Source organism: Dermochelys coriacea, chromosome 3 (genome assembly GCF_009764565.3).
Source record: "Dermochelys coriacea isolate rDerCor1 chromosome 3, rDerCor1.pri.v4, whole genome shotgun sequence".
NCBI lineage: Eukaryota > Metazoa > Chordata > Testudines > Dermochelyidae > Dermochelys > Dermochelys coriacea.
In genome coordinates this window covers 99,744,811-99,771,240 of record NC_050070.1, presented here as the reverse complement: position 1 = coordinate 99,771,240, position 26,430 = coordinate 99,744,811, and the positions used below count along the sequence as shown (strand labels likewise).

Sequence of the window (26,430 nt, the reverse complement as noted above, 5' to 3'; positions counted from 1 at the left end):
ACAGTGGGCATTTAGGAAAATACTTTTGAAATTTCCTTCAATTACACTCCTGAAAAAAAGAAAGATTATTTTTTGTGCCAATGACTCATACAGATCTGTAAAACAGTTGTCTGCTAAATAAAACCTGCAGCATGTATGTACTGATTACCCATACCAACGATACCAAAACATGAAAGCTACATAGATTGAAAAATGAGCTAAAGATATACTTTACTGCACAAAAGTGAGGAGAGGAAAGCAAAAGCACTCGTGTTGGAAATCGGCAGCATGACACACCAGGGCCAGGTTAATTCACTACATGATGTATTCATAGCAGAAGGCATATTGGAATCACTTTATTTCATGAAAAGAAATACAGAGTATTAGAAAGACAAAGTCTACTGAGGTGTGAGGATTCAGAAAGAAAACAAGCAAGTGTATGGGGTTGGTTGAGTCTGAAAACAACCTTTGGCAGAAACTTGGCATGCAAGTGCAGGGAAATTTTGTTATTATACATCATGACCTCCGGTTCACCAACCCTTCTCGTGGAAATAATAGCTACCAGGAAGGCAACCTACATGGAAAGGAGAGACAGGGAGCAGGAGGCCATAGGTTCAAAGAGTGAATTCATCAAGGCAGAAAGGACAAGGTTGAGATCTTTGGGAGCAATTGGCTCAATGGGTGGATAAGTCAGGAGAAGGTTCTTCCAAAACCTGGTAGTCAAAAGGTGTGAAAAGACAGAGTGCCCCTCCACAGAGGCATGGAAGGCACTGAGAGCAGCTATATGCACCTTGATGGAGTTGAGCATGAGTCCTCACGCCTTCAGGGACAGGAGGCAGCCCAGAAGAATAGGGATGTCCACATCTTCAGAGGCAAAACCCCTCTACTGGCCCCTGAGGTGAAACGCTTCCACTGGCCCATATAGGACCACCTCATGGACTCTTTTCTGCTACTCTAGAGGATGTCTTGAACTGCTGATGATCATTCCCGCTCTAGCGAATATGCCCATCCAAAAACCAAAAACTCTTAGGTGAAGCATCTGCAGTTCCGGATGCCTGATCCTGCCACCATGCTGCATGAGGAGCTCCAGGAAAGGTGGCAACAGAAGCAGGGGACATGCCGACATGTGGAGAAAGAGGGGAAACCAGATCTGATGAGGCCAGAATAGAGTGATCAGAATGATTGTCCCTTGCTCCTGTCTGATTTTGTGTAAGACATGTGGCAGGAGCAGTAGCGGAGAAAAGGCATAATTGATCTGGTCTGACCAGTGGATGACCAGGGCATCTTCTAGGTAAAGGGCGCTGAGCCTCCCCAACCCCCACCCCCACTCCCCAGGAGCAGTACTGGGTGCATTTGCTTTTGGCATGGGAAGTAAAAAGATCAGTGGTCGAAAATGTCAGCAATCATGGTGTTGTGGAGCTCCCATTCATGATTGGCCATGAATTTCCTGCTGAGAGTCTGTGGTTATGTTCTGAGTCCTGGGAAGATATGCTACTCACAACAAGATCTTGTGTGTAATGCACCAATCCCAAATGCCCCCTCATTTGTCGATGTAGTAAATGATGGTGGTGGTGTAGTCTGATGTGATAAGTATATGACGGGAGTGACTAGATGTAAGAAATGCATGACATGCTCTCCACACCTCCTGAAGTTCCAGGATTTTGATGTGTATCCGGGATTCCAGAGTGGTCCAAGTCCCATGATATATGCTCATCCATATGGGCACCCCATTTGCTGAGTGAGGTTCCATGATGATCGTTGTGCTTGGGGAGGATGGGAGGAAGGGTATCCTGGTGAAGACTTGACCACCACTGAAGGGAGGAGAGAACCTTGGGGGGGAACTGTCAGTAGGAAACCAATGGTTTGGTACATGGGTGAACAGGCCCTCTGGAGCCACAGTTGTAGGCAGTCAAAGAAAAAATGAGCGAAGGCTGTAATGTACTGTCAGGTCGCCATGTGAAGGGAAAAGCAAGTCCTGGCCAGAACAGAAGGACCAGAGAACACCTTGGTAATCAGTTCCTGTAGGATCTGGAACCTGCCCTCTGGTAGGTAGGCATATGCCGAGACTGCATTAATGCGGGCCCCAATGGCTTCTAGGGATTATATGTGATTTTTCAATGTTTACACTCATTCCCAGGGAGAAGAGGAGTGTGAGCAGCATGTGGGTCGAGGCTCGAGCCTTCCCTTTGGATCACGCTGCTATTAGCTAGTCATAAAGATAAGGGAATATAAAGTCCCCTTGAGGGCAAAGGTGGCCCACCACTACAGAGAAAACTTTGGTGAAGATCCATGGAGTAGTGGTAAGTCCAAATGGTAGAACCCTCTACTGGAAGTGTCGAAGGCCTGCCATGAATCTCAAGAAACGTCTGTGGGTAGTATGGATATCTATGTGAAAGTAAGAGAGCTGTAAACCACATGCCCTTTTCTAGTGAAGGTATGTTGGCTGCTAGAGTGACCATACAAAACTTTCGCTTATGTATGGAACGGTTGAGAGAATGGAGGTCTAAGTTTGATCTCTACTCACTCTTCTTTTTGGGAACCAGAAAATAGGTGGATTAGAACCCTGAGCTCTGATAGATCATAAGAACAGGCTCTATTGCTCCCCTTTGTACTTGGTAGTTCACTTCTAGGGAGAGGATACTGTCATAAGAGTGGTCCCTGAGGCGGGGCTAGAGCAGGGGATATGGTCATGTATCATTATGAACTTAATTGTACAGCCATGTCAAATAACATCCAGGATCCACTTTTCCATTGTTATCCTATTCCAAGCTGGTAAGAAGAGTGCTAGATGCCCCTCGAAGAGGGTGGTTCGGGAGTGCTGCATGAGGCAAGATGGTTGACGGCTCTCTAGATGCACTCAGAAATATTGCTTCTGCAAATACTTAGTATGAGATGCTGAAGGCTGTGATTATGTACCTGGAGAAGTGGCCATGGGCTCTCCTGTTATGTGCGAGGAGACTCATTGTGCCATTGATTGAAGAATTGAGGAGCTCTGAATCATTGCACTGGTGTCAGGCAGTAGACATTGTGAATGGGTGCTGGTGTGTAGATACCCAGCAATTGTAGAGTGGCTCTGTAGTCCTTGAGGGAATTGAGGGAATCATTTATCTTCTAACCGAAGATGAGATTAATTGAAAGGGAGGTCATCTATTGTGTTCTGGACTTCTCTTGGGAAACCTGACAAATGTAGTCATGACTCCCTCCTCATGACAATCCCCATAGCCATTGTGTGCAAAGAAGTGTCTGCCGCATCCACCATGGCCTGAAGTGTTGTCCTCCTGACCAGTTTCCCTTCCTCTAAGATAGCCTGGAAGTGGGCACCATCTTGCTGGGGAAGTTTGTCTGCTAACTTGCCATAGGTAAGGAAGTTGTATTTAGTGAATAGAGCCAAGTAATTTGGGATTAGAAATGGAAGGCTGGCAGAGGAGAAGACCTTGAGACCCAGAAGGTTCAGTCATTTGCCCTTTTGTTCTCTTGCGTGGAGTGTGGGGGTTGTTGCCGAACTCAATCTGTTGCCGCCTATATGACAAGGGAACTGGGTGAGAGGTGAGAAAACAGAAACTCAGACCCCTTTGTAGGTACATAGTACCTCTTCTTTACCACCTTGGGGGTAGATGTGCCAGTGGCTGGAAATTGCCAGACAGTCCAAATCTGTTGAAGAAAGGCATCGTTGATCGGTACAGCCACTCTGGTCAGTACTAAGGCACACAAGATGTCAAGCAGCTGGTTGTATTCATCCTGTACCTCTTCCAGTGGGATGTGGAAGTACTCGGCCACCCTGCATAATAGGTCCTGGAACTGGCGGTAGTTATCCGGGAGCGAAGAGGGAGCCGAAGACACTGTGGCATCCGGGGACAAGGAAAGGAATCACTCCAGTTCTGGCAGGCTAAGCAGTTCTTCCCCCAATCACCTGGATCAATTAGTCTTCAGCTGTCGTTAAGACTGCATCGATCACAACATGTCCGCCATTCTTCTCTTGCCTTTCTTCTCCATGTTCATCCGAAATGTTTAACAATGTCATCTTCCCATCTTCTTGGAGGCCGACCGGGTGGTCTTTTCCATTCTCGCAGGTACCACTTGGCAATGATTGCGGTTCACCTATTGTCCGTGAACCATGCTGTGTGCCCCGCCCATCGCATCTTGTTATGTCTGCTTTCCACGATAATATCTTTCACACTGCTGTGTTCTCTGATAATTTTATTTGGGATGCGATCCAGAAGGGAAATTCCCAACATAGCTGTTCCATTACCCTTTCAGCTACCGACAGCTGCTGTTCTTCTCTCTTCGTCAGTGCCCATGTTTCACTGCCATACAGCATGGCTGGCAGCACTGTTGAACTGAAGATATTTGTATGTGTGGTCTTATCGATTTTTCCTTTGAGGACGTCCTTGATGGAATTAAATGCATACCACCCTGACCGAATCCTTCGCGAGAGTTCTCTGTTCAGGTCTTGGCACATATTAACTTCTTGCCCTAATATATATACTGTTCCACTTCTTCAATTTCTTCTCCTGTTACCATTATTCAGGCTTTTCGTAAGACGTCTGATCGCATGTATTTCGTTTTGCAGAGGTTCATTTTCAGGCCAACCTGACTGCTTTTCTTGTCAAGCCTTCGTAACATGCTCTGCAGTTGGTTGGTGCTTTGGGCAATTAGTACGATGTCGTCCTTGAATCTGAGATGGGATAATCGTTCCCCATTTATGTTGACACCACTCCTCCAATTGATCTTGTTCATAATTATTTCTACGCAGGCAGTGAATAGTTTCGGTGAAATCGTATCTCCTTGTTTTACGCCTTTCTTGATTGGGATGTGGAGGGGAATTTCAAGGAGAGTAATGTCTGTTGTACATCCAGTATTTGCTTCCTTTAACAAACTGATGTACTGCATGTTAATGCCCTGCTCTGCAAGCACCTTTAATATTGTGTTAAACTCAACACTATTGAAGGCCTTTTCATAGTTGATGAAAGCAATGCACAGCAGGAGTTTGTATTCCCTCGCTTTTTTTAGGAGCTGGCTAAGGTAAATATATGGTCAATCGTGCTGAAATTTCTTCAAAACCCTGCCTGCTCTCTTGGCCGTTGTTCATCCAGACTCTGTGAGAGTCGGTTCATTATCACTTTTGTAAAAAGCTTGTAGATGTGAGAAAGCAGGCATATAAGGTGGTAGTTCTTAAGATTTTCTCAATTGCCCTTCTTGTGCAGCAAGATGGTATTTGACTCTTTCCAGATTGATGGTATTTTTCCTTCTTCAAGATACTGACTAAATCTTAAAGCGAGGGCCTTCCAAAGTTTTTTGCCTCCTGCAGATCATTTCTGATGTTATTCCATCTTTTCTTGGAGCTTTTTCCTTCTTCATCTGGTGTAGTGTGCTTCAGACTTGCTCCCTCAGAGGAAAGAGTGCTTTTCCTTCTCCTTAGAAGTAGAAGGCTAGCTAAGCTTGAGGAGGTATGCATGCCTGCCCGCCTAGCCAGTGAGATGGCTTGAAGTTAACAGCTAAAACAACACAAGTAAATGGGTCTTAGTTCCCTGCGCATCATCGAACCATTCTACGGTGGTGGAGCAGAAATTGAGCGATGAGAGGTTGCTAAAAATGTCAGATGCTAGGCCAACATGGAAAAGGACAATCCTTGCTGTGTGTACTTACAATTGTAGGTCGCTGGCGAGGGAGGAAACATTAAACCATCTTCCCCCAATACCGGTTCTAAATGCCTACTCAATGACAGTTGAAGTGAGATGGGGGAGCCCTCCCAAGCTGAGCAGAAAGGTTCCTAAGGTGGATACTGAGGCCAGGACCCCCAGGACAGCCAACAAGTTGGATCCGACAGTTGCTGCAGAGGACCCCTAGGAGTGGGGTATCAATTATTCTTTTGCTGAGAAAAAGGAGGGTACTGCCACTGAATTGGTAGAATCTTCAAATAGCCATATCAACAGCACAGGAGGGGTTGACCCTGCACTCCATTCAAGTCCTCTGATGCTGAGAAGTCAGAGCCCAGTTTAAATGGCAGTACCGGCAGAACCACCGGAGTTGTAGGGGAGTGGATGTGAACACAACCAAAACAAGTTAAGTACAATGTAGGAGAGCATAATCCCTGAAGAGGTGGAGACCTTACCTCCAAGGCAAAGAGTTCATGAGGTGTGGGAGCCAATTTGATCCTCCCTGGCATCAACGGTACATGCTCCACAGTTGGAACCAGATTTAGAACCAGAGCTAGAACGGTGGCACAAGGGTGCATGCAGGAACTAACAGACATTACTACTTTGAAAAGCTCTGACTCCAGGTTCATGCATATAACCCTCAGTGGAATACAATAGAGACCATCATCTGAAGAAAAGCACGTGATTGGCTCAGTTGTTCTGCATGTCACAGAAGGTAAACTGCTAATCTGTTTGAGTTTGGAATGGGGCTAAGCCAGGATACACTGTGTGACTGACCATCTGCTTATAGGATTCTCGATAGGGCTGCTGAGCTGTATCCCTCTTCCTGACCACCAATTTTCGGGAAGGGTCTACAGATTTTGGGCTGATGCTTGTCTCGCTGACCAATGCAATTTTCAGATCCTTGACTGGGCTTTTTGTTACATGGGAGTCTAGGGAGGCCTGACACATTGTGGGTCTGACCATCCACTAGGAGGTTGTTCCTGGGCTATGCCCACTGGATTGTGGGCTGGTGTTTCTGTCACTAAATATTGCACTTTCTCCACTCTTCAGAGCCCCCTTTCAATCCTCAAAAGAGAGTGGGGGCATGAGGCATCTCAACTCCCATGATGCACTGCAGCAGCTCAGGCAGACACAAATAAATGTCAAACTGACCTGAAACTAAATGTTTTGATTCAGTTCAACAACCAGAATATTTCATTTCAGGTTGACCAAACCTGAAACAAAAAAATTCATTTTGATTTTCCATGGAAATATTTGGATGGGAAAATCCCAACGAATTCTAATGTATAAACATAAAGCACGTTCACAACAGGAACTAGTGGCACCTTCCTATTTTATATTTGTAAGTTTCCATGTTTAAAAAAATTGCAATCCCATTTTGTGTTGTGTTCCTCTTTTGTCTCTAATTGTGTGTCATGCAATCATATTTTTCTTAGACAGATGTAACTTACATTTATATTACACACATATATGTTACTTACATCAGTCTAAGAAAAACGTGATTGCAAAAATGTACTATGAAAGACACAAAAGAAGAATGCTACACAGGATGGGATTTTTTTGTATTTCTGCCTGAACTCTGCATATATCTTATATCAATATAAAAAAAACAATGAAGAGTTAACTGAACTGCACTTCACGTGACAAAAGACCTCAAGGAGCAATGCAGTATAAACTTTCTTTCCAGAGAGGACTTTCAATTGCAGCAGACTAAACAACATTAACTGAAACATTTAAATAAGAAGACACAGCTGACCAAATATCATCGTGTCTATGTATTGATTAGCTTTAAAGGCATCTGTTGTCTCAGACCTATGGCGTAAGTTAAATAAAGTAGTTTTAGCCAATTAATGTTATTAATGTTGGTTGCATAGGCTTGGTAATTCCAAAATACAATTTACAATATTGTAATACAATATTACAAAAAATACAATATTGACCAATTTCCTCACATTTTTATGTACTGTACTATAATGACTAACAATGTACAGCTGTGTTTAGTTCTAGATAAAATATAATAAGAAAGAAAGAAAGAAAGAAAGAAAGAAAGAAAGAAAGAAAGAAAGAAAGAAAGAAAGAAAGAAAGAACTTTGATCATATGACCTTGGAGGAACCAGAAGAAGATTAAGTGATAATTGCTACCATGGAGTTCTTTAGGGTGGAAGATGCAAAGTTGGTGGATGAATTCCAGAGAGTACTCTCCACATCTACTAATACCTCTGCAGACATGCTGTGCAATTCTGCAATGCAAAAATGTAGATGTAATTGTAGGATTCCTGCTTCATTAAATACACAAAGTGTGCATTTGAATGATATAGGGCTCTGCAGGAGATATTTTGATATGAATTGTATTATTTGAGAGTAGCATGTGATAATATAATTAAAGACTGTCACACTGTATATACACAATTGACTGACTCGCTCTGGAGACTGAACTATACTTTCATTCAAGAAGGTGGTCACTCCAGGTCAAAGTAACTATCTGTGGATAAAAGAAGTGTAGTTTGGTGGCTGTCAATCAGTCATCTTTCCTGACACTAGATGACAGGGGATGGATTACTTGATAATTGCCCTGTTCTGTTCATTCTCTCTGAAGCATCTGGCAGTGGCCACTGTCAGAAGACAGGATACTGGGCTAGATGGACGATTGGTCTGACCCAGTATGGCCACTCTTATGTTCTTATGAACATACTCTGTGTGCCTCTGGCACCACTGTTTTAATAAAACTGAATTCTTACGCAAAATATGAGCAAATTAATGCAGAAAGTAAACTATTGTAAACATACTCTGTTCTTACATAAACATCCCTTCTTCACAACTAACTAACTAAATAAATAAAATTCTTCCAGAAAACTCTCAAATGCTTCATGATATTTCACTTGAAAGTTTCAAAAATCTTCTTTACGGTAAGAATAAATTAATGAAAAAACAAAAGTTTATTGATGTCACAACTCTCCTGCTGCTCCTTCTTCTTTTTCCCCCCAAAGTGGACTACTTCTGGCACAGTAAGTACAAAGGCTAATAGGACTAAAAAAATAAAGCAAACTTTTCAGTCAGAAAAGATATTCTGCCATATAGCAATGCCTCTAAAACCTTGCTGATTGAAAAGGCATGTAGATACTAATCAGAAATTCATCCAGCCATCTCAGGAGATGGAGAGTGGTCTTCTTCATACATTGTGAGAAATGCTATATATATTTCCAGTGAAAACAGGGAATGTTCAGACAGATCCATATTAAAAAAAATAGTTTCACCAAAAATAACTGTAAATATATTCATTTGGGTAAAACAATCATCTGTGTCTATTCATGCATGCTATCTGTTCTCATTGCAGTCGCTCCTGTCGATCTGAAGTTGAGAGGTAATGGCCCCATGTTTCAAGGAAACTGCTGAACTGTGTACTCAGGCTTCAGTTTGAGAGATGGGTTCATTTATCATCATAATAAGCTATTACCATTGATAGGTCACAACTCATTGAAGAGACAGTCAGTCTAATTGGCTCAATTCCGTTAGCTTTGGATGTGCCTCAAGGAGTCAGAGATGAGCAGTACTTTGCAGGTAATATTCAATCACCCAACAAACTGCTTGTTTAATAATTCATCACATTTCAAATTGGGGTTCTATCATATTACTACAATTTCAATCTGCTGAATGTCTGGTTTTAACTCTTTCATCTCTTGGGCCCATGGAAATAAACAGAATTTTAAAAAAAGTCAAGAGACTTATTGCATATTTAAAATCTCCACTGAGATTTCCTTTCTAAAGAAATTTGCTGTCATTACTTGAATTATCTCTCTGAAAAACAAAATCTTTGTCCCCACCTTACCATCCTGTTGAGGATCAAAATCTGGTAGTCAAAGCTAATGGAAACCTAAGGGAATGCAGCTCAGCTTGCATTCCAGGGATTAACCAAGCAGTATGGACTCATTCAGAAATCTTTTGCAGCAGGTAATGATAGAGTAGAGGAGACGAGGGCCTGAGGGCTTTTAAAAGACACAATATTCTAGTCAGATGTTAGATGATCAGATCAAAGCATAAGTAATTCATGTTATTAGAAATTTTTATTGTTTTTAAAACTGTAAAAGAAAATAATTGAAATACACACTATCAACTTCATGAAAAAACTCGTGCAGATACAGACAGACGACATTTTCCTTTCCAAATGCAAACAAACAGATGGACATCATACCAAAAGGACTGAAGGTAAAAAATCCATTACAATCAACATACCACACAGACGATGGTGACAGGTTGTGCCACACAGTCACAAAGAAACTGCAGAACCCCCTGATCAACATCCATACAGCAAACAGGAAAAGATCAAGAATGCGCTCTCAAAACTGGAGACTCTCATAAAAAACCAACCTTCCACACAAACTTCCTTGTGGCTGGATTTTACAAAAACTAGACATTTACAACACACCCTTTGCTTCTCTACAGAGGAAAAAGGATACTAGACTATCTAAACTCCTACATGCCACAAGAGGCCACAACAATGGTACTCTTAACTCACCCAACAATATTGTTAATCTATCCAGCTATACTCTTAGCCCGGCTGAAGAGTCTGTGGTGACCTAGAATCCTACTTTCACCATCTCTGACTCAAGGAACATTTCCAACACACCACCAAACAGCATACTAACCCACAGAAACCTTCCTACCAATGCTACAAAAAGAAGGATTCTCCGTGGACTCCTCCTGAAGGTCTAAACAACAGACTCTTCTACATAGAGTGCTTCCGCTGACGTGCATGGGCTGAAATTGTGGAAAAGCAGCATCACTTGCCCCATAACCTCAGCCATGCAGAACACAACCCCATCCACAGTCTCAGAAACAACTCTGACATAATCAAAAAGACTGACAAAGGATGTGCTGTAGTCATCACAAATAGGTCGGAATCTGAGTGAGAGGCTGCTAGCAACTCTCTGACATCACATTCTACAGGCATTACCCTATGATCCCACTGTGGGTCACCAAAAGAAACTGCACCATCTGCTCAAGAAACTCCCTGAAGAAGCACAGAAACAAATCTACACAGACACACCCTTAGAGCCCAAACCAGGGGTATTCTATCTGCTACCCAAGATCCATAAACCTGGAAATACTGGATGCCCCATCATGTCAGGCATTGGTACCCTGACAGCAGGACTGTCTGGCTATGTGGGCTCTCTCCACAGGCCCTATGCTACCAGCACTCCCAGCTATCTTCAAGACACCACTGACTTCCTGAGGAAACTACAATCCATCGGTGATCTTCCAGAAAACACCATCCTAGACACGATGGATGTAGAAGCCCTCTACACCAACATTCCACTCAAAGATGGACTACAAGCCAGCAGGAACAGTATCCCCGATAATGTCATGGCAAAACTGGTGGCTGAACTTTGTGACTTTGTCCTCACCCATAACCATTTCACATTTGGGGGCAATTTATACCTTCAAGTCATCAGCATTGCTATGGCCCCACAGCATGCCAACATTTTTATGGTTGACTTAGAACAACACTTCCTCAGCTCTCGTTTCCTAGAGCCCCTACTCTACTTGCGCTACATTGATGACATCTTCATCCGCTGGACCCATGGGAAGGAGGCCCTTGAGGAATTCCACCAGGATTTCAACAATTTCCACCCCACCATCAACCTCAGCCTGGACCAGTTCACACAAGAGATCCACTTCCTGGAAACTACCGTGCAAATAAGTGATGGTCATATAAACACTACCCTATACTGGAAACCTACTGACCACGATAGTTACCTACATGCCTCAGCTTTCATCTAGACTACACCACACAAGCCAAGCTCTACGATACAACCGCATTTGCTCCAATCCCTCAGACAGAGACAAACATCTATAGGATCTCTATCAAGCATTCTTACAACTACAATACCCACCTGCTGAAGTGAAGAAACAGATTGACAGAGCCAGAAGAGTACCCAGAAGTCACCTACTACACGACAGACCCAACGAAGAAAGTAACAGAATGCCACTAGCCGTCACCTTCAGCCCCCAACTAAAACCTCTCCATCGCATCATCAAGGATCTACAACCTATCCTGAAGGACGATCTCTCACTCTCCCAGACCTCGGGAGGCAGGCCAGTCCTTGCTTACAGACAGTCCCCTAACCTGAAGCAAATACTCACCAGCAACTATACACCACACAACAAAAACACTAACCCAGGAACCGATCCCTGCAACAAACCCTGTTGCCAACTCCGTCTGCATATCTATTCAAGGGAACCATCATAGGACCTAACCACATCAGCCATGCCAACAGGGGCACATTCACCTGCACATCTACCAATGTGATATATGCCATCATGTGCCAGCAATGCACCTCTGCCATTTGCATTGGCCAAACCGGATAGTCTCTACACAAAAGAATAAATGGACACAAATAAGACATCAAGAATTGTAACATTCAAAAATCAATCTCCCTGGACACTCAATAGCAGACTTAAAAGTGGCAATTCTTCAATAAAAAGCTTCAAAAACAGACTTCAACGAGAAACTGCAGAACTGGAATTAATTTGAAACTGGACACCATCAAATTAGGGAGTAGATAGGTCACTACAAAAAGTAATTTTCCCTCTGCTGATATTCAAACCTTCTTGTCAACTGTTGCGAATAGGCGACGTCCACCTTGATTGCATTGGCCTTGTTAGCACTACAAAAGTAATTTTCCCTCTGATATTCACGCTTTCTTGTCAACTGTTGAGAATAGGCCACTTCCACCTTAATTGAATTGGCCTCGTTAGCACTGACCCCTCACTTAGTAAGGCAACTCCCATCTTTTCATGTGCTGTAATATATATACTGCTTACTGTATTTTTCACTCCATGCATCTGATGAAGTGGGTTTTAGCCCACAAAAGCTTATGCCCAAATAAATGTGTTAGTCTCTAAAGTGCCACAAGGACTCCTCATTGTTTTTTCAAGTTCCCTGTTGGTCTGTTGCTTTTCTATCAGCTCTGACTGGCATTTGTTTCTTAACGTTTCACATAGAAAGTTGTTTATTAGTCCAGGAAAGGAATTGCCATTTTTCAGTCAAACAGAAAACTCCAGTTTTCAGTGCTGAGCTCTCAAAAGCCTATCATATTTTCTTCCAGGAATATAGATAATGGTAAATGCTATGTGAATGCTTGGATAACTTCTGGAAGAATCACACCATTATTATTTACTATTAGGCCAAGATTTTCAAAAGTTCCTAGTGAGGTTGGGTTCCTTGATTTTTGGGTGCCCAACTTGACACACCTTAAAGAAAGGAATTTCAGAAAGTGCTGAATATCCATCCCCTGAAAATCAGGCTATCATAAAAATAAAGGGAAGGGTAAACACCTTTAAAATCTCTCCTGGCCAGAGGGAAAACCCTTGCACCTGTAAAGGGTTAAGAAGCTAGGATAACCTCGCTGGCACCTGACCACAAGGATCAATGACGAGACAAGATACTTTCAAAGCTGGAGGGGGGGAGAAACAAAGAATCTGTGTCTGTCTGGGTGATGCTTTTGCCAGGGACAGAACAGGAATGGAGTCTTAGAATTTAGTAAGTAATCTAGCTAGATATGCGTTAGATTATGATTAAATGGTTGAGGAAATAAGCTGTGCTGAATAGAATGGATATTCCTGTCTGTGTGTCTTTTTGTAATTTAAGGTTTTGCCTAGAGGGATTCTCTATGTTTTGAATCTAATTACTCTGTAAGTTATTTACCATCCTGATTTTACAGAGGTGATTCTTTTTACCTTTTCTTATATTAAAATTCTTCTTGTAAGAAATTGAATGCTTTTTTCATTGTTCTTAAGATCCAAGAGTTTGGGTCTGTGGTCACCTATGCAAATTGGTGAGGATTTTTATCAAGCCTTCCCCAGGCAGGGGGGTGCAAGGTTTTGGTGAGGATTTTGGGGGTAAAGACGTTTCCAAACAACACTATCAAAAATAAATACAGACGTTTGGTGGCGGCAGTGGAAGTCCAAGGGCAAAGGGTAAAATAGTTTGTACCTTGGGGAAGTTTTAACGTAAACTGATAAAAGTAAACTTAGGAGGTTTTCATGCAGGTCCCCACATCTGTACCCTAGAGTTCAGAGTGGGGAAGGAACCTTGACACAGGCCCTGTTAAGTAATTTATTTAGTCAATTTACACAAGCTGGGGACCTGCCTCATAGACCTTACTTTGGGCCTATCTAGTCCATCTAGTCCCATTTCAGAGAGGACTAGATCAAAGTGCTCTAACAAACTGTTAACGCATGTCAGAAAACTGTACAGGAATAGTTAGTCTGCGGCAGGTGTAGGGGATAGAATTACACCCCCTCCTGCAATGGTCAAATTGTTCATGTACCTTTTTTTAAACACTGGGTATTTTGGATAATTTATAGAATTATGCTTTCTGTTTTTTAAATTATTATATAATTATCATTAGAGTAATAATTATTAGTGGCAAAAAAGAAGAGAAAGAACAAAGAGGAAAAGAAAATAAACTTTTGTATGTACTTGAACCTAAACTGATTATTTCTTTTTTATGAAATCTTAATTGGATCTAGATTTTTCCAATCTGTTGAATAATATTAAGGTAGTAATAGAAATTTATTTTATATATTTATTTTCCCCACTACTCATGCTTCTTGGACACCTTGGAGCCTGCTGAGTTGCGGTGCTTTATGATGACAGTGTTAAAAATGACAGAACTCCACCTTTGATTAGAGTAAGTTAATAAGATTAGAAAGGCAATAATAGTGGTCTTTAGTTATTTGTGCTTCATATTGATAACTGATGCCACAGTATGAGATTTTGAAATGCCATTAATAAAATGTGAGACAGATCTATGAATCAATTAAAAAAATCATATGGCTCTTCAAACAGCATAGACAAATCCTTGGAAAATATGGTACTTGTGACACTCCCCAGGGGTATCCAGGTTTCTATAGCATGAGGCGTCTTGTCTGTGCCTGCTGTGGACCATCTCTCAGAAACCACCAGCCTCTGGCAACACAAGCACTGCCTTCCAGATCTCGCTCTCTCTGTACAAGTTAGCAAAAGGCAAAGACCTACTCCCATGTCCTCAGAACCTTCCCTGTCATGTCCAGCCCCTTATACACTGAGCGCTAATAGAATTACCAGGCCTGCTCTTCCCAAAGGAACACACCAGCTTGTAAGATTCAACTCAGAATCACCACTTTGCTTGACACCACAGCACTTAGCTATATTTATAGCGAAGGCAAGGATAGATTTATTATCAAAATACAGAGATTTAAGTGATAGCAAGTAAGAATATTGGAAACAAGTAGTTACATATAAAACAAAATCATAACACACCTTCCTGAGACTAAACTAACAAGTTATACTCCTATCTAAACAGGCTTGTCTCACACAAAGTTCTCTCCACCAATTTCAACCAAGCCTTGAATGAGACTCCTCTTTCATGAAGCTAACTCACAGTCCATTTATTTTGTAGGTGAAAAATGACAGTGTCTTATTTGTTCTGCAAATGAACTAGAGCAAGCTTTTGATGCACACCTCAAGATAAGGTTCTCCCCACCCCACTGTTTACTTCTTCCTGTTATTCTTCTTTCTTTGAAGTTCTTACAATCCTTCACTAGCATTCAGTTCAGACTGATGAGAGGAGATCCACTGTGAACCATACAATATTTCATTGACATGTAAACAGCCAAATAGATAAACATTTCTTGTCTGACAGAAATTTGTTTTTCACCTTTGCTGGCGACCAGTCCCTAGACCGAGATCTTAAGAATACAATTTTCAGCATCTATATGTATTTCCTTACACAGTGATACTGATGACCAATTTGACACCAGCTTTTGAGACTTCATATGACATTCTTTGGTAAACTAGAATGTACTGGAGTACTGTGTCCAGCTCTGGGCACCACTCCTGGGAAAGTTGTGGGCAAACTGGAGAAAGTTCAGAGCAGAGTAACAAAAATTATTAAAGGTCTAGAAAACATGACCTATGAGGAAAGACTGAAAATACTGGTTTCAGAGTAGCAGCCGTGTTAGTCTGTATTCGCAAAAAGAAAAGGAGTACTTGTGGCACCTTAGAGACTAACAAATTTATTAGAGCATAAGCTTTCGTGAGCTACAGCTCACTTCATCGGATGCATTTAGCTCACGAAAGCTTATGCTCTAATAAATTTGTTAGTCTCTAAGGTGCCACAAGTACTCCTTTTCTTTTTGAAAATACTGGGTTTGTTTAGTCTAGAGAAGAGAAGAGTGAGGGGGTGACATGATAACAGACTTCAAGGATGTAAAAGGATTTTACAAAGATGAGGGTGATAATTTTTTTTCCTTAACCACTGAGGACAGGGCAAGAAGTAATAGACTTAAATTACAGCAAGGGAGATTTAGACTAGACATTAGGAAAATCTTCCTAAGTATAAGCATAGTAAAAAGCTGCAACAAATTACCTATGAAGATTGTGGAATCTCCATCATTGGAGATTTTAAAGAATAGGTTAGACGAACATCTAGCAGGGATGGTCTAGATAACACTTCATCTGGCCTCAGTGGAGGGGACTGAACTAGATGACCTGTCGAGGTCTCTTCCAGTGTTACATTTCTATGATTCTATGTATATACCAGACTCAGGAATTCCCTGTAACCCCTCTGCACCCTCTTGCGCCAGCTGGTGTTAAGAGGTTCTTGGGGCACAGTTGTAAATTCAAATTTTAATTTTAAATAAATCTAAATTTAAAAAAAAGTAAAATATCTGATTTGAAACATAACAATTCAGTTTTATCCACCTTACTGGACACCCATTCGATTTTACTTCCATTTAATTAAATATATGACGTTTTATCCATCAGAATTGATTAGCTCAAAATGAATAAATAAATAAATAAATAAATACACTTAAAAGGGTGTTGTATGTGTGTCTATCTATCTATCTATCTATCTATATCTCAGTGCAGCTAGAGTTATAAATAATTTAGCAAAATTCACTAGATCAGTTATGACATACAGTAGTGCTATCAATGTTATTTGTTAACATTTAAGGTTTTCCAAGAAGTGCCAGCAGCTCTCGAAAGAAAAAGTTATCCAAAAATTAGCTTCCAATAGCACTTTTTAGAGTAGCAGCCGTGTTAGTCTGTATCCATAAAAAGAAAAGGAGTACTTGTGGCACCTTAGAGACTAACAAATTTATTAGAGCATAAGCTTTCATGAGCTACAGCTCAGTTCATGTATGCATCCGAAGAAGTGAGCTGTAGCTCACAAAAGCTTATGCTCTAATAAATTTGTTAGTCTCTAAGGTGCCACAAGTACTCCTGTTCTTTTTACAATAGCACTTTGTCTGTCATCTCAACCATCAGGAAGTATCAAGGAGAGAATGCTTTCCTTTCCCAGGCTTGCAGTGAAAACAAGCCAAAATGTTTTCATATTTTGGTATCAAATTGCAGCTATCGTGTCTGATGATCTAGAAACAGTCTCCAATTTTTGCTATCTGAAGCTAAACCATGTGAATACTAGATGGAGTTTTGATGGTCTAGATGCATTAATAATTTAGGACAATTGATCTTGGCATTCTGTTTCAGGCCATCATTGTTTTATTTACGCTGCTTTATGGTTTTTTTCTGTGTGATCTGTATTCTGTAATTTCTTTGGCATGATTCTGTCTCTTGGACCAGAACTGCACCAAAAATGAACACAAATAGAAGGAAATAAAGAGAGCACAAAGTCCTGTTATACGCAGAGCAGTAAGATACTTACGCTATTTTTGTTTTTCCTGAAATCATGGTGATGCACTAATTTACAGCATTCACTAAGCTGTACCTGCAGTTCTTTTCAAAGCCCATTACTGCATAATAATACCAAGCAGCACAGGGTCTTAAAGTTATAGCATTTATGATGATGTTATTTTATACATGGTAATGCATATGAAAACTATCAGATCATTGCCCAGGTAAATGGGTATTTGTCCATGTGCAATTGTCCATTTGCGTGGGCAAGTTCCGTGGCATAAGCTGCACATTATTTTTTCAGGAGCACCTTTAGATGCAAACATTCTAAAGATTAGCCCTCAAGATTAAACCTACTGAAGGAATAAAACTAATTAAGGCTAAAAATATGCCCTATCACTGCTGGTACAGATCATATGGGACATTAAAGCAGCCCTTCTTTTGGGGCCTACACAGAAGGACAATACCTATGCACAGTGGAAAGAGTTATGGATGAAATTTAGCCTTAATTCAAATGTTTGGCTCTTGGAGCTTTAAAACAGAATGCTGACATTATATTAACATATTCCCTTTTCTTTTAAAGATCATCAAAAATAAATTCCTAGTGGAAGCAATTGTTAAAAAGGCAGTTTTACCAAACAGGGGCTTTCAAATGTGTAATATTTTTCTGTTTAATAGAGCAAAAGCTTTTTCTTCACTTGGCAGAATCTCTAAGGGTATGGCTACACTGCAGTTAAAAACCTGGGGCTTACCCATGCCAGCTGAGTCAGGCTCATGGGGCTTGGGACAAGGGGCTGTTTAATTGGAATACAGATGTTGGGGCTTGGCCTGGAGCCAAGACTCTAGGACCCTGTGTGGTGGGAGAGTCCCAAAGCTCAGGTTAAAGCCCCAGCCAGAATGTCTACATTCCACAGTTAAACAGCCCCTTAGCCCAAGACCCACGAGCGACAGTCAGCGGGCACAGGCCAGCCCCAGGTTTTTAACTGCAGTGTAGACATACACTTACAGAGTATTGTGTTACCAAGTACTTATGACTGTGTCAGTCCAGAATTAAATTGGCAACCATAAAATAGACGGAAAAGCTATTACATGATCCCTGTTAAATCTTAATAGTAGCCCAGCATAAAATTTCTTCCTAATAAAATAATTCGGAAGTTTACAAAATTATATTGCTCTAGAATTATCCAAATAACAGCACTCCATCTAATGAATACACCACACCTTCAAATTTTCATTTTAAACCAATATAGGCTAAAACAAGCATCTGAAAACTAACCTTTGTTTAAAAAAAATAAAAATCTACATTTGAGATAACACAGAGCTGCATGTATTTTATATTTTTAATTTGGTAAAATTTCATCTAACTCCTGACATTTTGCTAGTAGTACAGTAGTACTTTGTTGTTGTTGTTCTTGTTTTTCTAAACAACAATTGAGATGTTACATTCATTTTCTTGCTTTCTTGTCCCATAGTCATACTGTCACTTTCACATAAACAAGAGGCCTAAGAGCAGGAGTACTTGTGGCACCTTAGAGACTAACAAATTTATTTGAGCATAAGCTTTCATGAGCTACAGCTCACTTCATCGGATGCATGCAGTGGAAAATACAGTGGGGAGAGTTTATATACACAGAGAACATGAAACAATGGGTGTTACCATACACACTGTAACGAGAGTGATCAGGTAAGGTGAGCTATTAGTATTACTATACCAGTACTTATATTTAATATAATTTCTTTTTGCGAATACAGACTAACATGGCTGCTGCTCTGAAACCAGTCCTAAAAGCGTTACCTATAGCCTCCAGTTACTCACTTTGTAGCCCAACCTTTTTAGAGAAACCAGAATCTGCCACAGAACAATCTCATTTAACTCCAGTGTCATTCATTCTTAAACAAAGCTCAGGGTTACAAACTCAGTATCATCCCATTTTATAACATTTGTGTCATGTGAAAGCAGACTTGAAGGTGGATCGAAAACATGCAGATAGAATATATATGGCAATCAACATTGTGGAGACATATGCATCACATGCCAGCCTTATGTGAAAAGAAGCCTTTCAAACAAAGGTTTTGGGCTATGTTTTAAAACTGGGGTCTCTCAATATAGAGGGACAGTTGTCCCCATGTTTTATTCAAATTTATTTTTAGAGACAACATTCTAATGAAATGGGTAGAGATAGAAAGAAAGGGAGTTGAAAATGTAGCATGAACTCCAGAGTTATGGATTACACTAAACTTAAATGTCTCGATATAAAACTTCTTAAAACCTTTCTCTGCGTACTTTTAAGGCAGACATTCTTAGGTAAGCACACCTACCATAAAACAGCAATTATTATACTAGTAACACAGCTAGCAGTCATAGTCGAGACGGGCTGGTTTAATCCAGTTTCAGCTATTTAGAGAGATGTTTTATTGAGTTTACAAATAAGAACCTGCAATACTCCATTTCCATAGCAATACACTAAATCATCCAAGCTAAGCATGTCATCATGACTATAATTTACATGATGTAACATGACAGTTAAGATGTACTGTGGTAATTTGTGAGTGTTTTCAGTATTATTGTAGTATCAAAAATGTATTTGGTTCAGTTATTAAGGCAAATTGTTTTATTCATACAGAAATGTCTGACAGTAAACCACAAAGGACCTTCAAATTACACTGAAAAAATGTCTTCCATGTTCAGACAATTATTTTGTTCACCAAATGGAAAAGAAAGAAGTTTGTCTGTGCAAAGTTTCTATCAGAGTACAGGAAAAGTTCACTATATGGAAGCTATAAAAAACTTCCCTTACCCCAATTGAATGGGCTTGGCTATATATCTTTAAGCATCTTATAGCCATGAACAGGATGCCCACATTCTTTGGAAATGATGCTGTTTAATTTTCACATGCTCACTTACCTTCTGTCATGTTGATTTCCAGCCAACAGGAAAAAACTAGGCGGACAAGCCTGAAGAGACTAGAATGGAAAATGTGCTGAAGCACACCATAGTTTCATATACTTCACCATAATCAGAAAAAAGCTCAAGTTCTGAACACAGTCCCCAATTCCAAAGCCTGACAGAAAACTCATTTTAAGAGCACACCACCTGTGATAACAGAGTCTGTGGATAGTAAGCCTGATACTCCGACCACTAAGGCAGCCAGGGAGGTCTTCAAAAATTTTAAAAATAATGTAATGCAGTAACCTTCAGGGCAGATACTAATATGTTTATATATTTATGTGTTTGTGTGTGAGGGGTGGGAAGCCGGTGAGTGGATCTGAATAAAGAAACTGGCACAAAGTTTAGTACAGCACCTTCTGAGTTCCAGGGGAGAGTTCCCGACACAAGTTTATGCCAAGCATTAAAGCTTTGTAACCTAACTCACATCATCTGATATTCACTTTTCATCTGTGAAAAGCAGTATAGGGAACAGCCTTTCATATCCAAGGACAAGATGGAAAGAGAAGAGGACAACCTGAAACACATATTCATATGCCAGCCAATTCGTTAAGAAATAACGCTGCAAATTATCTGAGCTTCTCTAAGACCTGACAGCAGAGGCCTCAAGAGGTCTCAGAATTGAAGTACTTCGTTTATTCTGCTTTCCCCTGATGCTTTGTGCCCCATAAGGATTCTCTACATGCCTAATTCAGTTCTTTTCAGCAAGAAATTTTGCTGGTCAAATATCTATCCAACTTAATCTTCCCTCCAACAGGAACTAAAAAAAAATTGCTTACATCTTTCCCTAGCAATAAATTAAATTAACATACAGTCAAGGACCATTTGCACTTACTTTGTTGCCCAAATAAGGACTGGGTGCACTCCAGTAATAAATCAGCGGCAGCACTCTTCTGGCAACCACATTACTGATGCTAAGCTGCTGAAGTCCACCAAAACTGTCCTGCTGAGGTATAACTTGAAGGAGACCAGGTACATCAGTCAGATACCAGTCACTCATGTCTCCTACCTATAATGACAGAATAAAATACCTGTTGGAGGGAGAGTCAAGATATCAAAGTCCCAGCACCCACCAGCCTCTCTGTTTTGTTTTTTTTTTTGTCTTTTCTGCAGCTTAATTTGGTTTAAGATCTTGATTAATCTCAGTGAAGAATCATATTCAGTGACATGAGAATACTCATAGGAAAATTAATCTACTGTATGCATACCAGCTCTTGGATTTTTGTGTCCTGGACAGCCATTTAGGCTGCCAAAAAGTTAGGGGATAGGTAAATATTTGTTCCCAGTGACTTAACAGAGAGTGGGGAGGGAATGTCGGCTCACTCCCAACAATATTTGAATAAGAGCCATTCATGCTCACACTGTAGGTCACACAACACAAATACTCTGTAAGTGATATAAGTCCCAGATGGTACAGAAGCCTGAATTGAGAGTTCAACAAATCTGAACAGATATTATTCAGACATAGACAATGTAGTTTATTGTTCTAAAGACCTATATCTTAGAAGTTCAAAGGTCGCTTCTACTGCACCAGCTAGCAAAGATCAAAAACCTCAGACCCTGAATCTCTGAAATCCTCTATCAGGAAACTAACCGGTACAGAAGAGCTTAATATACATACAAGCACGCTGTATGGTTGTTGGTTGTTTTCCAGAAGCCTAGATAGCAGCAGAGCTATGAAATGGCTCAGCTATGAGCTGGAAAAGCTTTCTGGATACTGGTATATAAATGAGTACACCAGGCACACTTTACTCCCAGAGTTCCCATATACCAAACAGCCAAAACAGTAGCTATTTAACCTAAACAGATTTTCCTACGCTAGATGTATGGACATATATTATAGCCCCTTTATAGAGAAACTGGTGTCCAGGTTTTGAGACCTTATTGAAAGTATAGGGCATGCTTGTACAAAAAAAATAGTATTTTCTACAATGTGCTTTTGCAAGTAAGACCATTGGAAGGGTCATTCCACCTTTAGCTTCAATGCTATATACATATTGTATATAAGAAATTCACCATAGGTGTAAGACCCTCACTGTTTACATGCCCCTATGAAGGATATTATTTTTTACATAAATTTGTATTTGTAAGTGTAAATTCTTAATTAACCCATATGTGTCTATATGGATATTTATTACACACCCAGAGAAGAGGCACCCCTATGGACACCTCAGAATTACCCTCATGTTCATACTTTATCATCTGCACATTCCATGACTGTTTCACACACACAGCTTCACCTCTGACAGACATTTCGGAGTTGCTTTCTATATCAGTCATAATGTTGATTTCAGAACATTTTCACAATGAAAACAAAGAAAGATCAGTTCTTGTGTGTGAAAAATCCTTTCCTTTTGGATATCTGAAAAGACTTACATGGTATATAATGTGCCTGCAGATCTTAGGATAACATCTTTTGTACAAGATATGTTTTAAATGACAGCATACTCAATGACATATTTTTGCTATGATGTTTACTATTATTTTTCTTACACTGCTGTAGGTCCAGTGAGAGTCTATACAGACGTTTGTTTTCCCTGAACAAAAACACTCCTCACAGCCTCTGGGATTATCTTGCTGCAGGTTGAAGAAACTTGGTTTGCAACGATCACAGTTTTCTCCTTCAACATTTTCCTGGAAATACACATTAGAATATTACTTCATCTATCACATATTAAAATTAGAGGCTTTTTGCTTGCTTTTGGTTTGATACAACAATGCAAAAAGAAGACATTTATGAGAAACTACCCCTCATTTTTCAATATAAGAGCCAAAATCTCCAAACAATTAAACCAGTGCAACCCCACTGAAGTTAAAGGGATTGAATGGGTGTAACTGAAGGTAGAATTTGGCCATTTAATTTATATCTTTTCCATGAACATATTATTTTTTCACAATAATCTAGTAAATCTCTAAAACATGGATGGCCAAAGGGAGGAAAGCATGGGGTACAACTTGCCTATTCCTGGAAATCAGCAATCAATGTCCAGCAACTGCAAAAGCTACTTGAAACTAGGGTATGATCATCCAATGCAAAATGCAGCATTTCATTTCTTCTTGTCTATGCTTGGGGTTTGCACCAGTGCAGCTACTCCTGTAGCTGGCCACTGGTGGCTGAATGAGGGCTAATTCCAAGTATTGGCAAGGCCTGTATTTCTTCCTCCATGACTGACAGTATTTGCCTACCACATAGATGATCTGTGAACCTACAGAGAACTGGAGCAGAGGACCCAAGTGCCAGACCATTGCAGCATTTTGTAATTTTGTTTTACAGCAAAGGTTTATTTTACTAGTTGAGATGCCTAGTTACCAATATGTAATCAATCTGGCCCATATGCAGAGACAAAGATGCCTCTTTTCCACATGGGGTGCATTACAAAAAGGTTCACACTGTGGTGGGAGCTGAATAATGCAACAGTAGTTTTTAAAGATATCCCAGAGAAGAATTATTCTTATAAGTACTCTCTCAAAAATATTTTGCACATGGTCTCTTTAATCCTCGACACCACATTGTGAAGTGTGCACAGATGTACCAGAATCATTGGCTCCAGGCCAGCAGAGGCTGAACAGTTTATGGAAAGCCTGCCCATAACACAAGTAGGTTAGGATCAGCCTGGCTTTGCAGCACAGAAATAAGTGTACTGAAAGCCACTTGCCTGCCTTCTGGTCAGAGATGCTGGAAAGAGTGAGTCAAATAAAGGATAAGGAAGGGGGAGAAAAGGGGAAACACAAAGGGCAAAGAAAAAGAAGACAGAAGAGAAAAAAAGAGATAGAAAAATGGGGCACAGCTAAAGAAAAAGAGGCAAAGGGCAGATAAGGATGTTAACACCAATGATGTGGTAATTCCTATATCTGTTTTCATTGTCTCTAATGCCAACTAGAAACATCAGTAGGAGTCTATACACCAAAAGCTTAAAGCAATTGTCAAGGCTGTTGGTCTGAAAATGTAAGCTGTAGTACTACTATACTCTAACTGTAGCTGGCCTCTGAAAGTGGTTTCTATGCACACAAATGTTTGCAGCTGCAATTTTTGAAAACACTTTGAAAATCTGGCCCTAAAAGTTCCTTTAATAGGATCCAATTGAATTGCTGATGTGTTACTGTGGGCAGGGTGGGAAGAGGAAAGAAAAGTGAAGACTGAAAAGTAAATGTATTAGTTATAATAAAAGTTTCAGTAACAAAGCTCAGCACAATTGAACTCTACAACTGCAAGTAATCTACACCATTCTTGTGAAAAGACAGGAAGTTAACAGAATCCTAAACCCTGAAGCTGGAAAAAGATATGTAACCCATCCCTCTGCCAGTGCAGAATTGTTTCCTACAGTATAGTATATTTTGAATGTATAATTCATCATCAAAGCTCGTTTTCAAATCAGAATATAATGAAATGTGCCCCAAGTCTGATCCTGTAAACACAATAGCTTAAAAATTAAAATCCTGATAGGAAGAGATTTTACTTCTGATAGAGAACATTTGAGTGTTATATATGTGCCAAGTGAGGATAAGATTAATACCCTGAACAGACTTCAGTGCTGTTCAACTGTCACACTGGTGGTTTATGAGTATATTCAATATGAGATGATGGAATGAAACTTTTTTGTACACTCGTGCTCTTGAGAACTTAATAGAAGCATTGCATCTTGTACACTGCATTTGTATCTGAGTCTGTAAATTAAACATCCAAATGAAACATACACAACAAAATATTGAAAAATAACCCACAGTATCTGCCATGTTGCTCTCTGCTGAGCATAGTCAGGGTGACTTATTTCTTATGCAAGCTGCATCTTTTGGACAACAGGACCTTCATGTGTATTATTGGTATTCAGGATATTTTTTTAAATAAAAATAGTTGTGTATCACTTTAAAATAGTGTTTTAATTCAAAAGCTATATTAATACTTGGCTCTCTGAATTTACACACACACAGCACTAAGAACTTCAGCTACAGCACAAACAGCCTCAGCAGTCAGATTTTAACAGCATCTTTGACAGAAATACCTTGATGGTTTCCAAACAAAGTGCCCAAAATGGAAAAGAGAATCTCCTTTGTCCAAACTTTAGCAGCAGAATGATATATATTACATAACAACCGATAAAATAGAGGCCTTAAATGCCATTTCCCCTTAAACCAATAGTTCAGAATATTTGCTCTTTTAAAGATATATGACAGGTTATTTTTAGAGTTGACAGTGCTCAACTGCTTTTAATGTATAGCTCCTGGGCGGATGGGGGTGGGAGTTTGAAATAAGCAATTCATAGCTTTCTGAATGTATTAAATATCTTATCTTGAGTATCATTCTATTGGGTTTACCTGAATGGCAGCTGATTCCTAATTACTTGTTTTAAGACTTGTACTCAAGACTCGAAGTGTCACAGTAACACATTAACCCTAAAAGGTGTCACAATTTCTTGACATGCAGATATCACCACACTTAAAAAAACAGTTGCCTACCTTTCCATAACAGTTGTTCTTTAAGATGTGTTACATGTGTCCATTCTACTGTGGTTGTGTGTGCAGCCCATGCACAGTTGTCAGAGATTTTTCCCTTAGCTGTACCTGCTGGGGCAGTGTGAGCTCCCTCTGGTGACTCACACCACTGCACACAGCTATAAAAGGCTGCACTGCCCCCTGATCCCTCTCCATTCTGTCCTACTAGCAAGATTCCAATAGAAAGGGGAAGGAGAGTGGGTCGTGGAATGGACATGTGCAACACATCTCAAAGAACAACAGTTACAGAAAGGTAGGTAACTGTTTTTTGCCGGAAGGTTGAAATGAAGAAGGTGACCGTGATCCTGACCGTGATATCACATGCACATCTCTCAGGAGCAAGAGCAGAAGTCTGACTGATAGAGCTAGTAAAGTCAAAATCCAATGCTGACATATCCATATTAGAGCTATTAGAATAAAGTGTGTGGATGTTGCTTGACTTTGGATAAGATTTTGGGCAGGAGCAGAAAAGGAGGGAAGGCATACAGTAGGCCTCTCAACCAAGGCAGAAGGACCTGCTCAGGAACAACAAATTTTTTTTTGTTTTCTCTTGTTGGAAACAGATCCCCTTGAGGAGTTCCCCACTGCTGGAAAATGGAGCTAGAAAAGTCTGGTCCAAGGGACAACTCATGATGGCCTATGAATGACCTGCTCACAGAGAGTGTTCTGAGCTC

At 40.3% G+C, this 26,430-nt stretch overlaps 1 protein-coding gene across 2 annotated transcripts in view; it reads right to left on the bottom strand.

Moving 5' to 3' along the window:
• The window catches only part of LAMA2 (laminin subunit alpha 2), a 492,564-nt gene that overhangs the window by 257,197 nt on the left and 208,937 nt on the right, over positions 1–26,430 (bottom strand). For both annotated transcript variants that reach the window (XM_038397415.2, XM_043510932.1), the window contains exons 11-12: positions 22,760–22,900; positions 21,102–21,275 (exon numbers count right to left, since the gene is read on the bottom strand). In XM_038397415.2, coding sequence (XP_038253343.1) covers positions 21,102–21,275; positions 22,760–22,900 — 315 coding nt within the window. The remainder of the gene's footprint in view (positions 1–21,101; positions 21,276–22,759; positions 22,901–26,430) is intronic.